The sequence below is a fragment of the Rhea pennata genome, chromosome Z (genome assembly GCF_028389875.1).
Source record: "Rhea pennata isolate bPtePen1 chromosome Z, bPtePen1.pri, whole genome shotgun sequence".
NCBI lineage: Eukaryota > Metazoa > Chordata > Aves > Rheiformes > Rheidae > Rhea > Rhea pennata.
This window is the reverse complement of record NC_084702.1, coordinates 53,896,958-53,914,151: the sequence shown is the minus strand read 5'-3', so window position 1 is coordinate 53,914,151 and position 17,194 is coordinate 53,896,958. Positions and strand designations below refer to the sequence as shown.

Below are 17,194 nucleotides of genomic sequence, written 5' to 3'. Positions count from 1 at the left end.
AAAAATATTACATCATTGTTGATTGAGTTGAGAAGTGATGTAGTATCTATCAAATTAATCATGGCCTAACACATAAAAAAGAGAAAAAAATAAAAGGAAAAAAAAATCAAGACTGCTTTGCTGTTGCCAATATACCTCTGAACACTTCAAAACATCGTAAGATCCTCTGAGCCCTGAAAAGTTCTTTAGTACAACAGGTACATGCGCATGTTTAGTTTTACTTCTAAGGTAAAATATAAAGCAGGACAAACACTTAGATTTGGTTTTATGGATATCTATTTCCATTTATTTATGTGCCATTTGGATTCTCCATCTGAATCTTTAAGGCCTGTATGAGCAAAAATTCCTGATATGCTTATAAACCACAAAGAAACACTTGAACATAACTATACTGCTTCCTGTAAAACAGTCCTGACACACACCAAAGCTTCTGTTTTTTTGAATTTTTAGAATCTTTTGGAATACAGTCTCCTGGAGACATGCTCACATCACTCCCATTAATACTTACGGAAACTGGAGATGGAAACAAAGTGGAGAAAGACCCCTTATGGTTCAATTATGATTTTAAGTAAGTGATCGGATAATGCACTGCCACATCTGCTACAACGTAAGCAGTGAGAACATGTACGTATCTGAGTTAAATCCCTTTGTATCATAAATGCTTAGAATGCTGCCTCTTCAGTGGACTCTGGGCTCTGATCCAAACACTGCTTAAACACTGGTCAACAGCTTTGGAGTGACCAGTGCCAACTACCTCATCCTGTATATTCTACCTGCTAAAGATGTTAAGACTTCAGGGTCCAGTTACAATTCTGACACAGATTATGTAACAGATAATATGCAAATATAAACCAGGTTTTCATTAGGGGGCATTATTGTTTAGATACCTGCACAAAGCTCCTTCTGAAATTAATAAGCGCTAGACCATCATTGCATTGTTCCCCTCTCACCTTCCTCCTCTATTCTTTAAACATTGTTAGGAATAAGAGTAATGGTCTCTTACCTCCATGCTGGTACTGAATGCTCTGTTCACTTTTGCTTTGATGGTAATAATTTGTCCAATCCTGTTAAGAAGAGTAGCATCTTCTTATGGATGTAATCATACAACTTAATAAGGGTTTGGACCTGGCTCTCAAGGTATTTGTAATAAAAGTCTTCTCTCCAGGAAAGAATCTCATTAGCCATGATCAGTTTGTGTCTGCCCTATTCAACTGGAAATGCACTGAAAAAGGGTTAGCACAGTTCTTCGCAGGGCAGGCTTCACTGATGCTCAGTAAAGATTACAGCCATTTGAAAAACCGTGTAAGCTTAATAGTAGCATTCCTTCACCCTGCTGCGAGCTGTATGACATCAGATATGCTCCAAGCCCCAGGTCCCCCAGAAATTTTGGTCTAGACTCTAGTCTTGCTCAAAGATACATCTTGCCATGAGTTACACCAAAACACTGAGCACCTCCAGTTGCAAGACTGCACAAGATACATTTTGTGTGCCTTCTCTAGTGTAGAGATGTATGTAAATTAGGAAATATTGCCAGAATAAAATTTGCTCTTTGACCTCTTTGAAAGCTGAGAATAAGTTTATTTTCCAAGTTGGCCAAGAACAGGCTTGAAACATGCCCATTCTGTCCTAATAGTAGCACTGTTCTGAACAACAGCTACCGGTTTCCCATTTACCTGCACAGAGTATCTATGTAGAATTACATATATTTACCTAAATAAAACTAAATCACTGAGAAAAGTTCTTTGTCTCTTTCCTCCTGGAATTTCCCAAACGTGCATTATGTGTTGATAACAAGGGTTATCTGTGTTTTCAAAACTCTAGACCTTGCAAGTAACCTAACACAAAGCAATGCTAAAAAGGTGGGAAGAAGGCCGTTCCCTTCAACTCTGAGATTGTCTTGTTGACCAGAACAGTAAAAGGACATGCTGCGCATGGTAAGGCAGAACCACAGCCGAAAGAACTGGCATCAAGCCACTGCCTTCAGCTACTGACTTAGAGCTGCTAAGGATCAGTTCCAAAGCAGGCAGAATGCAGCAAGCTGCATGACAATAAAATATAATTCAGGTTACCTGAATATCTATAAAATGCACAAATTTACAGTAGCTGAGGATTTGGCTCTGTATGACTCCAGTTTCCAAAACTGTTCTCTTTATCATTTCTTCCTAACTTAATGGATAGGATTTTTATGTTTAAGGTATCACTTTTCTCAAATTGCTCCTCTGATGGCTAGAATCTCAAATAGTTACTATCAAATACTACACTGGAGAATAGGAGACATGCTTCTTTACAGTACCAGACAGGAACAATCAAACACATGGAAACTTTTCCTTTCTTGTTCTCACTCAAGAAAAGCAATCAGAAGCCTTCAAGTAGACAGCGGTAAAAAAAAAATGGTTAGAGGAAAGATTAATGACCATTTGAAGATACATAGCCCTCATCACCTTTTGAGGAACATATCCATGAGGAGTTTCTCCACCACTGATCGCAAAGAAAAACCATGAAACATTAACCTAATAATTCTAAGTTGCACAGCTAAGGGAACCACCAGCCCATCTGCAGAAAGGAGAGGGTGCTCAGAACAACAATGGAACATTTATGTTCAAGCTTGGAAAATAAATTAAAGCTACAGTCCTTTAAAAAAATAAAAGCCCTTAAACTTAGGAATAGAACTCAGCAAGTACCCTGAAACATCTCTGAAGATTCTGTATCTGACACTCAACTCCCAAGAGAGTTAGTTACCACCAAAATACAAGGTGAAGAAAGACAAAATCATATTCAGCAGATAAATTCCATGATTGAACAAGACACTGTGATAGCACAGCATGGAGTTTTCCTTAAAAGAGAGAGAGTTCAGAGCCCCTACAGATGTTTGCAGAGGACATCATGACCACTCTGTCAAATATCTTGATGCCAGACTATTCTGGCATCTGACATTGTGTGCCAGATGCACAACTGGGACCTGCAGAGGGCTCTACCTCAGGCTGACCAGCAGGTCACTATTCTTCCACACTAAGATCACCTATTCGGCCTTTGTCCAGGACACTTCCCTGCTGACCGCTCTTCCTCTTTGTGAGACGCTGTCCAGGCGTCAGAATCAGTCCAGGCGTTTAAACAGATATTAAGGGCAGGAGTCACAGAACATAGCACTTCCATTTGTAACTGGCAGAGGGCTTTTGAAATATACCAGAATAAAGTGAATACGATTTACATATGGAGCACTGACAAATTCATATGAATATATCTTAAAATCAGATTATGTTCTTACTACCACTGAACTGCTGCACATTAAGACAAGGAAGAGGGATTTATTTATTATCATGGCATAAAATTGAGTTTTGCAATATAAAGCAGTATTGTGGGAATTTCAGTTTTCCATGTCAACTGGAAAGATATGTGAAAAAAATATCTTTTTCAACTGAAAAGTACTGAATAGCTAATCCAAAGAGTTAATAATAAAACTTACGGTAACCTGAGGTAGGTGAATGAAAACTTACAGCAAGTAATTTACAAAACGTCTTTCTTATGTACTAGAATAAGATGTAAGAGTGCTCTGTTATTTTTAAAAGATGTTTGTATAATCAACAAGATTTGGCAAAGTTTAGGAAACTACAGACAGGATGTTAAGGCTGAAAAATAATTACTGTAAACTATTCATACTTACAGACTGTACTCTAACTTTTTGTTAATAATGAAACACTGGCACCAGAAATGAAAGTAGAACTAGAGACACATTTAGAAACAGATTTAGAAGAAAAGGTATTTCATTACATTTTAGATGCTCAGTTCTGCCCTCAAACAAGAAAGTAAATTGCTCTGAAGTTACTGAGGTCTAAAATCTTATGCCTGAAAGACAAGCATTACTCTGGTTTTATTTGTAGGACCCTGTGATTACAGTTTTCACAGAGAAGTTTTTTTTTTCCTAGGGACAACATTAAAAATACAGAACAACTATAGTCAAGATAAAAACTCATTCTGAGTTTTTTGAAACCAAAAACTTCTTGTGATTTCTAGATTCAACATAACCATGCTCACTTACTTCTCTTACTGCTCCCTGCTCTCATTTCAGTAGCCGCTAGTCTAACAATCCTGCTGTTCAGAAGCGTGAGTTCACTTATTTTACACTCATGTATTGCAAACAGTTTTAAATTGACATCACTTCTGCACCTCAGCCAATGTTGCTTGGTTGACAATGCTGACTTTGTGCACTTTTCTGTGAAACCAGGTCCATCCCACCTATGCAGTCATCTAAACCCTCACTAATTCCCAGTTTGCAAGATGGAGGGAGAGGGGGAAATGTGTCAGATATCATTTCCTCTTTTGCCTGTGTCCTGCTGGGGCAGCAAACCAGGTTCTGTAACATAACAAACTTATTATGCATAGCTTTATTTAAATGCCAGCAAACCATGGCTTTTAAATAAACACTTAAACTCAGCACTAACTACAAGGTAATGCTTTCCAGTTTCTGTTAAGATAAAATTTAGACTAAAACATGCCATTTCCTCCCAGTGTTTGATATCCCTCAGGAAATCATGAAAAACAGTTAAACAAAAGTTTAAGTTCCTAAAGTCCTGTATTATCGTGTAGATTCACTAAATAGTCAATGTTCAGAAATGCAAAACATTTCCATATTGTTATACAAACTTTAAGAGCTGAAAGAACAATATGGTTAGAAATAAACTGAGAGAACACTTGCAGCAATAAAGAATTCATACAGCAATTGTCACAGGTTTGTACTCCTTATTTAACAGAGATAAGTAACGAACCATAGCATTCACTTTAACTAGGGCCAAAGATCATTAGGCCATCAGTTTCTCACTTGGCATCCAGTTTGCTGGGTCAAAGCAACTACAGTTTATTTTGGACATGCAAAATTGATCTGTTTGCTAGTAGGTCAAGCTATCACAGATACAAAAGACCAATTATGAGACTTAGTCCCAAGAATCTGAGGTCACTGACCCATTATCTTAGATTTTATAATGCCTCTGTTTCTCTCTGCCAAATAAGAATCTCTAAAAAGAAAACAATTGATTATTACTAGCTGGTTTTGTACCTGGCAGTCTCTTCAAACTGTATGTCATCCACAGATGCCGTCACACAAGACACACCAGCATGTTTCTCAGCTTCAAAAGAGACACAGGCACAGAATTATTATGCTGTGCTTGCAGCAAGCTATTCCCCTGTATTCTTGTGCATGACACACAGAGATGAAACACAGCAGTTCCCAATTCTTCTTTTGATCACCCCAATGCAAGTCTACAGTGAACTCTTTAAAAAGAGCTAAATAAGATTAAAGTCAACATTTACCATGAAATAAGAGTAGTAGCTTAATGCTATCAGATGATCATAATGATTCTAGTGAGTTTTAAAAGCTGTAAATATTTAAGGTCTTTCCCTAAAACTGAACATAAATAGCAAATAAAGGTAATATATTGACATGATTCAGTGATCATAATGATTATACTGAGTTTTAAAAGCTCTGATTGTTTAAAATCTTTCTCTAAAAACAAACAATCTGTTAAGAGAGAGATAGCAACTATAACACAAGATAAAAAAAAAAAAAAGAGGCACAGAAATCTCTGCAATCCCCCCATACCAGTATACTGTGAATAGTGATTACATTAAACCATTGTGAAAGCATTACTTCACTTAAAGATTCTCAGACACAGGAATTATTTTCCAAGGAGTAAGATCTATTGGCTTGCTAATGTTGTCACAGTAGCAGAAAGCAGGAAAGTACATGTTCTCAGTGCTTAGTGTAGTAATAAAAAGGCAAGGGTTAAATGTAAATATATACAAGATTTTAAACATTAAAAATTCACTGATTGTAAAAACTGTAAAATATTTGTACTGAAGTTTGTACTATGTCATCTCTCTAGGATGCATTTGACCATAAAACATATCAAATCTTATTTGTTTTAATTAGGAAAGTTAACTTTTAAAAGGTAAACATCTCATTTACTGTTAATAGTTAATATTCCAACAGTTATCTTTTTACATCAAGTTATCGCAATTTATTATTTACATGATCATAGCACCTAGAGTTCCAAGTCATGGGCTAAATTTCCACCACAGCAGGACCGGTATAAACACTGGGAACTTCCTACTCCAAAAAAATTTCCCAAGTGGCACAGGTTAAAAAAAAAGAGAAGTACAAGGAAATACGGACAAAATCCAATCTGCCCAAGAGGCAAGAGTTCACACACCAAAGCAGCTCAATGGTATTTTTTGTGAGCATTGAGAGGAATTGGGAGAAATGCATGAGTTGTAACGAAATCTAAGGAGCTCCCTTTTAAAATACGAGGGGCAACACCAAGCCAGGCATGTCTTGGAAACACAACAAACTGTGATGAAGGCAAAGGGTCACTAACCGCTAGAAGACTAGAATCACAGTGCTGACAGGTAAAAGATGATGAGTAGGAAGGTGACAGATCATAAATAGCCTCAAAAGCGGGGCAAGCAGCCAGCAGAGGGATCAAGTCTGAAGCAGCAGGATATGAACCGAGGGAGGTGCAAAGCCCAGGCCCCTGCAACTGCACCAGCTGGTGCTAGTGCGGGGGAAAGGTGCTAAAGCCAAACAAATCCCTGCCTAGCATTTGGAGTTTGCTGTGACACAGAAAGCAAAGCTAGCGAAGGTGTTAAAATATCCTTAGTGTCTGACAGGATTAACCCCATGGCATGAATTAATGGTGCTATCCTAACAGTAATTTAGCAAAAGTGATTACAAAAGGTGGATTGAAAGTGAGCTTTGGTGGCAGATTCACAGCTGATGAAGATCATAGCTTAATTGAAGTCAAGGGAGCTACTGCAAACTGTAACAGCTGGGCTCTGCCACTTCAGAGCAGGGAATCAAGTTAATGGGCTGCCATGATTAGAGCAGAATCTGTCTGTAAAAAGTACTGCTAAGGGGTAAATATATGGCTGAAATCACAATTTATTAAAAGAAATAATTCCTTTGTGCTGAAATGAATCTCTGAAAATGTGCAATTTTACTTGAAAGTTGCTATGCGCTGGAGTCACGTATGCATAGGTTACTGTGTGGGACCACTTCTCCAGGATCCAAATGCTTTCTATATAGGAAGAGTACATTAAATAAAGCTGCAAACCACCGAGTGCTGCAAACACCTACACAGTGAGACTACTACGGTCACTGCATCATATGGAGCTGCCATCCAGACATGAGTTCCCCAAATATATCTGCTAATCTCCACGAGGCTTTTTATGGGCTGCTAATATATGCAGCTGTACTTGGAAGACAAGTTCATTGACAACAGCGATGGCAGAATCTTGAATTTTCTTAGTGTTTTAGATGTAGCTTTAACTTCTAAAAGTTAGCTCAGGACTTTCTGAAGTTCTCATAGTGGAATGATACCAAATACAAAGTACACTGTATTCTGGTTGTTCCCCCCCCCCCCAATGTTTTGCCAGTCCTCAATTTGAGTTTTTCCTCTCCTCTCCTTTATGCTACTGTACCTCAGGTTTTCCTTCCTTTTCCCCTCTGCTAGTCTCTCCCTTTCAGCCCTCACCGCTGTGACCATCACCGTGCTCCTGGCTCTCCCGCGTGCCAGCCTCTTTCCTTTTCCCTGGAAAAAGTCACCTTCTCCTTTCCCGCCTGAAGCTGCTCACGGCCGGCCGAGCCGCCCTCCGGCCTCCCGCGGGCGCGCCGCAGCCTGACGAGCCCGAAGCGCGCCGCCCTCCGCCCCCGGGCGCTGCCATCTTGCGGAGGGGCGGCAGGACGCGCCTCGCCCAGGCCGGCGGCGCCTCGCGGCAGCCCCTCGAGAGGCAAATGGCGCCGAGGCCGCGCCGCGGGGGGCCAGCGCGCCCCGCCGCCGTGGCGCCGCGCAGCCGCGGGCGGCCGCCGCCGCGGTACCTGCGAGGCAGGCGGTGGCGTCGATCCACTTGAGGAGCTGCCCGGCGCTGAGCTCGCCGCGCTGGTTGGCGTGGCCCGGCAGGACGGTCTGGCACGTCTGCACGCCGCCCGCCGCCGCCCCGCGCCGCTCCATGCCCGCTCGGGCGGCGGCGGCGGCGGCTCCCCCGGGAGCCGGCAGGCAGCGCTGCCCGGCGCGGCCTCCCCGACGCCTCGGGCTAATGTGTAACGGCGGGTGCGCCGGGGAGGCGGCCGGGCTGCGGGGCGGCCGGCCGGGGGCGGCTCCCCGCGCTCGGCGGCGGCGGCGGCCGCGGAGCCGCCCCGGCCCCGCCGCGGGGAGCGTTTGCTGGTGTCACCGTCGCCACTGAAATAATCCAGCTCGGATCTTCCTGGAGCTCTTCCTTATTCGAGTCGTCGGAGCCCTGACAGCCTGGCAGATGGGCGCTAGATCCGCTGCCTCTCTGCAGGCGCTCGCGGATCTGGCGGGGACGAGCCGCCGCCCGAGGAGCTGCTGCGGTCTGCCCGGCTCGACGCCCGCCGCGGCGGCCCGGAGTGACCGGGGGCTTCCCACAGGGCTCTGCCGGGGGCCGGCGAGAAGAGCCCGCGCCGCGGGGCGCTGCTGCCGCTACGCGCTGGGAAAGCATAAATGCCGCCGAGGAAAAGCACAGCAAGCGCTTTCGGATCGGTCAGGGAGTTCAGAGTTGGGTTCAGCGGCGCCGTGGTTGCCATCTTAGAGCTGCTGTCCGGAGTCGGCCGGGTGCGCGGGCAGCCCGGGGCTCCTGGTCGGGCCGGCCGGCGGCGAGGCTGGCGCTGCCGCCAGCGCAGACACGCGTTTCGGCCTAGCGGCACCGGCGGCCTGGAAACGGCCCTGGAGGAAGGAGTGTGAAGGTCTCCTCTGACTCCAAGCTAATTTATTTCTTGGATGGGGTAAATCAGCGTGGTTTTCCACAGAGCTGTAAGCTTCACCATTAGTTTGCTGTAGCCTTTCATTATAGCCTTTCCTTTTTATGATCTGTGTGAGGCTCCTTCTCCACTATTTTGGCTTCCCATGTTTATGGAAAACATACAGAAATGAACTTGTACCATGAATGTTCATTTAAACACTGTTAACCCATAACAGCAGGGAAAATCTGAATTTTGACCAACGTGCCTTGCCAAGATAGAGTTTCTCAGTGCAGTACGGATTTTCTTCCCAAATGGTCTGTTACTATCATTACACTATAGCAAGATCTCTGTTTCTTTGTCACATCCTCTTTTAGCAAGCAACAGCACGGCTGCACCATCACACCAGAGACGTTCCAGAGGATACTGGCTCTGTAAATCAGCACGCGTTGCTGTTCTCTAAATTTACTTCTGTTGCTTCTGGACAAAGTTTGTGCAGAACTCTCCCTCTTTGACTGGCTGCTGTGAAGGAAAGAAACAGACTTTCAGAAGGGGCAGTGGCATAGCTCAGTCTTACCACCTTTTTCCTTCCTCGTCTTATCAGTCCAGATGACAAAAAGTCAGGTATCAGCTTTCTGCACCACGAATCCTGGATTTCAGAAGGGATAGTCTTTAAACTGAACTAAACATTTACTTAAAAAACAACGTATCTTGTCTTTTGCCTGCCTATGCCAGTAATCTGTAAATCTGTAAATTTGTTTTCAAGTTTATCTTGTCACTCTTATTACCTAGACTTTATCTAAGATTATGCTTATGTGTTTTTCTCTCACAGGTAACTTTGACCTCCTTTCAACCTAGTCCCACTGATCAGGTATTTGGCGCATATCTTGGCCCATTGTCTGCTGTGAGAGTAGGAGCAACAAAGCTGTTAGCATCCCAGGTAAATGTAAAATCTAACTCTGTTCACATCTAAAGCTTTCAGAAATACCTAGAGTATTCACTCCGTGGTTGGAGTGAACGGTCAGAAGACGTTTCTTAGGCTGTGTAGAAGAATTTTAGAGAAACAGAAAAGGTGACTTCTCTCATTTCTGCTGGATTAGGGGACAGTTGTTATTAGAAGATTGCACCTCAGAGCTGTAGGTATCTCCAGCTTCCTAAGGAAAAGGTGTCATAGGAAGCATGTCTTCCTAAATGTGAGCTGCCTGTCCAGAACAGGTATGACCTGTTCCAAACCAGGATCCAAACCAGCCATGCACATGGGTGCCCTTGCTCTGGGTACTTACAGACATACACAGGAGAATGAGTGACCTCACAGTCTAAAATGTCCTTTTCTATAACTAGTCTCTGTTTCTTTTGTCCTGCATTCCAGCTCCTCCTTTTCAACCCTGTCTGCTGATTAACTTCTTGATTAACTTACTTCTCTGCATTCCCATATACTCCTTTAGGTTATTAGTCTCCATTGGAGTAACTGAGTATTTTACAGTCTTCAATCTATTTATCCTCAGAAAATATCTGTAATGTTAGTCAGCTATGTTGTTCTCCCTTTGTAACTGAGAAGTTAGAGAAATTTAAGTTACTGGCCCAAGTTAACACAGGAGATCTAGTCCACAAATTCACCATTTCCCAGTTGAAAAGTACTTATGTGGCACAGCAGCCTATACCAGAACCTCTGGATGTCTCCACACAGGAGGAGGTGGCTGGACCAACACTATGTGGCTAAGGCAGGCTCTGGGAAGCATCTTGGTGAGCCAGCAGATTTCTTGTTGATCTCTGTTGCGGGGAGACGCACAAACGGTCAAAGGCAGATGGAGGACACCCTACATCCAAACCCTTACGTCACTGAGTTACAGTCTTCAATAAAATTCTTCTCTTGAAATGAGAACTGGTAGTGAATTAGGGTGAGCTCAACTTCAAAAGTTCGCTTAACTGATTAAGAACTTGGCTTCCCTTCAGAACTGTTCTTTCCTAATGCAATTTTAAAAAGTTTGTGTCAATAAATGATTCTCACTTAATGGCTTGACGCTTCTTGTGCTGAACTGAAATGGTGAAAACAACAACAAAAACAGGTGCAGCATTGTTTTAAATACATTTACAAAGAAAAAAAACAGGATGGGTAATAGATTTTCATCTCCTGATAACATGCATTTGTAATTAAAGCAACATGATTTTAAAAGCTTTGTGCAGCACAATAGCCTATCTCATGAGTGCTGTGAAGTACAAGACACAGCACAATGCCTTTAGAGAAATTGTACCAGAAGAGGTAAGGCACTTCATTAATAAAAGATGAATTCAGTATTAGATGTGGGTAAATATTCTGTAAAGTAAAGCCATTAGAGCTAGCAAGAAGTACTACTCAGATGTACAGTAGGTAGACAGCTAGCAACTGGCTCAACTAACAACAACATAACTGCTCCAGACCACAATTTCAGCCAAATTATAATTTATTCCAAGAACTGTAAGGAACAAGGGATAGCAAAAGAGTTCTCATTTAGAACCACATTTTCCCCACCATTTAGGAGAAACCTGTTATCTAGAATTGTGTTTTAGGCTTCCACCAAAATTCCTTTGGTATTTGAACAGATGTTAGATTGGAGACTTTCTAGTGTGCCTTGGAAAATTACCTGTTTTAATTGTGACATTGTAACGTGTATAAAAGGCGTTTACAGATCTTTCTTTTCTAGTGGAGCTGTAGCTCCACTGAGTAGCACATGCCTCTAAAATGGTTCTTTTGGGTAATGTCTTAAATGTCGATGTCAGTGGAAGTAAATTGACCACAACACGTAGGTATGCATCTTTGTATATTATATATGTCTATATTCTTGAAACAAATGTATTACTGCCTTAAGCTGTAAATATTTTAGAGGTTAAAATTCCTGTCATAACCCTCGTTATGCCTGGAAATAAGGTGTGTGGTTTTTGAAACAGCTTTTGAAAATACAACTATTTCTTGCAAAATGAAACTTTATTCTAAAATGTATCCAAAATTGCAAGACACAAGCACCATTAAACAGATAAATAGACATATATTTATGTACAGAGAGCATCAAAACACAAAACAATTGTTAATATAATTCTTATACCATTTTAATGATTATCCATCAATAAAACTTTACATTTTAAAGAAGACTTTTCAGTTGCAAAACAGTTGTAAAATCATATGTATAAATTATGTTTACTACAATTCCAATAACAGAGGCAAAGTAAAATACAAAAATAATCAATACTGCAAATTCAAATACAAAACCCAAAGTAATGCTGCACAGGTACATATGTACACTGGATGAAATCATGCAGCTAGGCAGTGCAACAAATTAACTGCTTAGTTTAACTTATCACAAAATGGAACAACCATGTCGGCAAACAGAAGAAAATATATTTTTGTAATAAATCATAGTGCATTTTGAAGTTATACTTTATAAAATGATTGTTGAGTGATAGACTTCTAAAATTCCCCATATGATCTGAGATTCCCCAACTCCTCTCCCGCAAAATAAAACAGAAATGACAAAAGCTAAAAAACCCACTGTAGCGCAGAGTCTGATGTACTGGTACCATCTTGCTTTTTTATTGTTGGTATCAGACTTGTTTGCAAGTGTCCATGTCCATAGGGACATATGTTACTACTTGCTATTAAAAGTAAACCTTTCACACTCCGACATTATCTGCATAAACTGCATCTCACATGCTTCTTAGACTGCGCTGTTTAAAGAGATACAGCTGAACCTTGAAAAAAGAACTCTTAAATCCCTATGTATTAGAGAGAGTAAAATGAGGGATAGAGAGACCTCTTTATTCCTGAAGCTCCTATCCCTAATTGCTTTGATTACATAAACACAGAATAACATAAAAGGCTTTTATGGCTTGGATGAAATTTCTGCTAATTTGCTGGGCAAGTGCAAAGCCCATGTTGCTCCACAGAGCTTGCCTTTCACAGTGTAGAAGGCTACAGACTGTTTTGGTTGGTGAAAGGAAGCCAAGCCTCAGGTAACTGTATAGAAAAATACTCCAGTGGTGAAAATGCTTTCGAAATAGTGAAACCAAATTTAAAAACAATCATCTCTTGAAAACTGTGGTTTCTTGTGTAGCTGTGGTATTAAAACATGGCTGTTCACCTTTCAGTTTTGCATTGGTTGCTGTATCATAGTCAAATGTGTAGATACAACAGAGATTCATACCTCATTAAATATTACTGGTTAAGTGTCAAAATTAGATGAGATACAATTACAAAGCCTGACACTTTTATCTTAGAATCTTATCTGATAAGCACGCTCAGTGTTTTCACTAGGAAGTCACTGCTAAAATGCTACATTTCTTTGCTGAAAAGACATTAATTTACAGCAGCCTGTAAACTACTGAAGAGTTGCTCCCTGTACCCTTTGTGCTTCTAAAACTCCCTTTCAAGCCACCAGTAACCTTCAAGTTAATGGGAGTTTTGAGCAAACAAGGGATGCAGATGAACACCTATATTGGGTAAACAATGTAGCAATTTATACAGCAGCATTTCTAAATTTTCAACATGCAATTGTATGTAGAGAGAAAAGCTAAAAGATGGCATGCACTGCAGTGATATGTCATTGTGCTCTTATGCCTGGTGGAGAATACTATGGCATTTTCACCTGGGAAAATATACTTGTTAGCCCCAGAAGACTCCTGTATTAATATCCTCTATTAATGAAGCCATCAGTTACTAGGTAGCAAAGAATATCCCCAAAGAGGGAAGAAGTTTTTCTGCTCATAGCTTATAGATACTGAAGCTGAAGAGAATTACAAAGGCACAATACAAGCCTATATTTCTTGTAAATTATATATATATCCATATATTTTTGCTCAAACTACCTCCAGATATTGAGTGATAAAATAATAACTGAAAATACATTATTTGAAAGTTAAGCACTAAAAATAAATGATTGCTGGAGAAGAAAATTAATTGCTACATTTCCGCAGTTCCTGGTGGGGGTAAGCATGTCCGCCTCTCCTCTTTTGGCTGACAAAGCCCATTAAGATACTCAAGAATATGGTGATTACCAAGAAAACTGGAAGAATACCAACCAACAGACAGAATGTTTTATGCGTCTGAAAAGCAGTCAGAAAGCCAGAGCAAACTTGCCTATTGCACCAGCTTTACCTTTGGCCCAGAATCCACTGAGACCCAGGAAGAGTCACAGGAAATTCAGACCCATTTTCACACAAGGATGTTGCAAAGATAATTCTTGAACATAGTGTTTTGGTGAGGTTTAGCACTTAAAGTATTGAGCAGAGCAGAGATTGTACTAGCATGTCATAGAAAGCATTTCTCAATTTTTCTATTCATAGCTACACAAAATGCATATCATTTTCATCACCAAATGAATCGCAACACAAAAACATAAAGCAAACATAGCAATACTGCTACTGTTAGATTTGCAAAAGAAAATTACACCTACTCTTGTGTGATGAAGTAACACAACAGCTATGGAGGCAGCCTGTCTCAGGCCCAGCTGAGAGAATGCGGACACTACGAAGGTGAAAAGGTGCAAATTACAACATTCATATTTTTTTAACCTCAGGTGTTTCTCAGCTTACAACGAGAACTGGTGCAATCACTGTTACGATTTGGTACCAACAGCTAATGAAGAAGGATCGCAAGTTGAACAAGGTGTGTGTATGGTGCAAGTCTGAGGTAGAACCCACTGTAACTGGGGTTTGCTCATCCAGACAGTAACACTGTCTGCAAGGAGCTGGTCTGTCTAAAACTGGGTACTTCCTCATCTCCAAACCAGGATGTGAAATAATACACAGGAAGCTCACAAAAAACCCCCATAAACTGCCATTTCTCACAATCCTAAATTACGAGCTGCTAGGTTTATTCTTTACAGCTCTTAGGAAAGGAATGTTTAGCCATCCCTAGAAACTACGTACATTAATACCTTAGTTATGACCTCATAGCTGAATTTAAGAGCAGCATATGCTATTGCTCGTGGTTTCTTCATATACTGCTTTAAATGAATGGATGTCTTTGTGCTGTCAAGGAGTGAGGGAGTCCATTTCACAAATAAAGGCTAGAATTTCTAGGCAGGGGTAAACCTCCCAGAAATGTCAAAACAAGTCAATTCAAGTTACACCTGTTTATAAAAAAGGAAGCAAAGAAGAGAATACAAACTGTGAGGGCAGAAATCTCATGTTTTAGATTGAGGGATTCAGAAATTCACAATTTCTTAAAGGTTGAATTATTCTTGCCCACACTCATATGAGGCTCTAATAAACAGACTTTTGTATACAGAGATGCGAGGCTAAACATAAACCCTTGAATTCATTCCACTTAATTTTAGGCCCTTAAAACCATGCAGGAGGGAGCAATTGATGCCATAATATGATCTTCTAGAGGCATCTCTTTTTCTGTCCCCCAGTGACTTGCTGAAGAAACATAGGCTGCTAATTTTAAGGCTGCTGAAGTTAGGGTCGGATGAATCAGACAACAGGGTGGATGGAATACAAGCGAATGCGGTCTAGTTGTGTGATAATATCATTACAAAACATAGTCTGTAATAACATTAATGTCAGGCTCCAACCCAGACACGCTTTGTAGTAAATGACCCATATGATCCACGTCTTTGCAACTCTCCAGTCTTGCCGAGAACTTTTTCAAAAGGAAACAATGAAACTTGATTTTAGGACCTTTATGTGGATTTCATATGTTTGGTCCCTAGCAAGGAGGCTTCTTTGAACACAGAGACTCCCGAGAGTTGTGCTACGCGGGCCTTTAGAGGCACTTTCTGAGGGGGAGGCTTTCTCAATGTACAAATGCAACATCACAGCTGTATTTTGGTACAAGAAAAACTAGTACCACCAAACCACTCCATACTTCAGCTGCTGTGGGAAGCAGCTATATTATTTCAAAAAGCATCTTCAGGAAAGGGAAGCCTTCAGTGGAAGGTCTGTTTTCTGATGCAGTGAAAGAGTTTCAAGTAAAGTTGTATTCATGGTACAACTCCTTTCAAGGGTTGCAGCTAAGAGAATGAATACGCCCCAGAGCAAGACTCTAATTCATTTGGAAAGCGATAGTTGTCAGGCAGCTTGTTGACTCTCTCATCAACGCAGACTGCTGCCCTTCTGAAATGATTTAGAGGGTGTTTTTAAAAGTTACAAACAAGGTCTGGAGAAGTTTGCAGTTGGAATGATTATTCATCCTAACACAAGACACACATGGCTGCATATTTATGAGACTGGGGGAATTCTCTATTGCTATGCTTTTGAACTCTTTCGGTATGACATGGATTGGCTCTTTGCAGTAGCTGTCAATAATAAAGATCAAGGACTGTCTGAGCAGAGGTACAGCTGTTCTGAAATACACAAAGTTTACAAGACTCCCAGTATTATCAATATTAATGCTTAAGGTCAGAGGCAGTATCAAGATTTCTCTAGATTTTCTACATTAATATTTATATTGACAAATTTAATTCCTGCCAATTTGGAGTATTACTGAGGTCTTCTTTAATTAAAGACAGGAGTCTGAACACTAGTTCCACTTGCGATGTTGAAAGTCATTCTTTGTCTAAAATATACCCACGTGATTGTTCAAACGTGACCTGCAAATACTTCTCTTTTAATTGGGATTATGCTCTGTTGCTCTCCATAAAGGGCTGAAGTAATCTGTAGAAACTTTTTTTTTTTTTTTTTTTTTTTTTTAACTTTAGCAATACAAGGAATTTATCTACAATCTGGCTTGGAGGTGTGAGAAATATTTATTGCAAGTACCCAAAGTTTTATGTGAAAGGGTGAAGGCGTGAGGTCACTAACAAAGGCTGCCTTTATTCAAAAGGTTAACCTAGTCATTTAAGCTATCAACAACAACGAATAAAACACAATTTAAAATGATCTATGTAAGAATCCCTTTTAACTTTCTCAGGTTGTGTTGCCAGCTTTTTTACTCTTTTCCAGTCATAAAGCCTTTCAGTCTAGACAGGATTTGAGTTTCTGATGTCAGAAACAAGCAAAGAACACACACATATTTTCAGGTCTTTGTTGTATATCATAAAATAGCAATATAAATTGTGAAGTTTAGAGGTGTTTTTTTTTCTCTTTCTCAGTAAACAGACAAAGAATGAAATTCTCCTAAAGACATTGCCTCACAAAAAGCTTGTGGGAGCTGGGGACAAGGGCACAATATAGAGAAAGTGCTTCCTTACCACCTCCATACCCCAGAGCTGGGTCTCTGTTCTGGCACCAACACAGAGCGTAAAAAAAGAGACACCGCAAAAAAGCTAGTACAGCTATGCTTACTTAGTGCGAGGAAGCCTGTAGGCTGGAAAATCTCTCTGAAACAGGCTGTTGAGGTCCTGTAGCCTGCCTTGGGCTGGGGACACTTAGAGGAAAGACCTTCCCTCTTGTGTAGTTCCCTGCACAGAGTCAGGCTTTGCATGGGCACCTTGTAGGCTGCAACTACACACCGCACAACCTGTACTGGGTCAT

General features: G+C 40.9%; 1 protein-coding gene across 1 annotated transcript in view; it reads right to left on the bottom strand.

Moving 5' to 3' along the window:
* ACOT12 (acyl-CoA thioesterase 12) overlaps nucleotides 1-8,000 on the bottom strand; it is a 28,883-nt gene extending 20,883 nt beyond the window's left edge. The window contains exons 1-3 of the mRNA XM_062600493.1: nucleotides 7,868-8,000; nucleotides 5,051-5,120; nucleotides 1,004-1,064 (exon numbers count right to left, since the gene is read on the bottom strand). Coding sequence (XP_062456477.1) covers nucleotides 1,004-1,064; nucleotides 5,051-5,120; nucleotides 7,868-8,000 — 264 coding nt within the window. The remainder of the gene's footprint in view (nucleotides 1-1,003; nucleotides 1,065-5,050; nucleotides 5,121-7,867) is intronic.
* Between the last annotated feature and the right edge of the window lie 9,194 nt (nucleotides 8,001-17,194).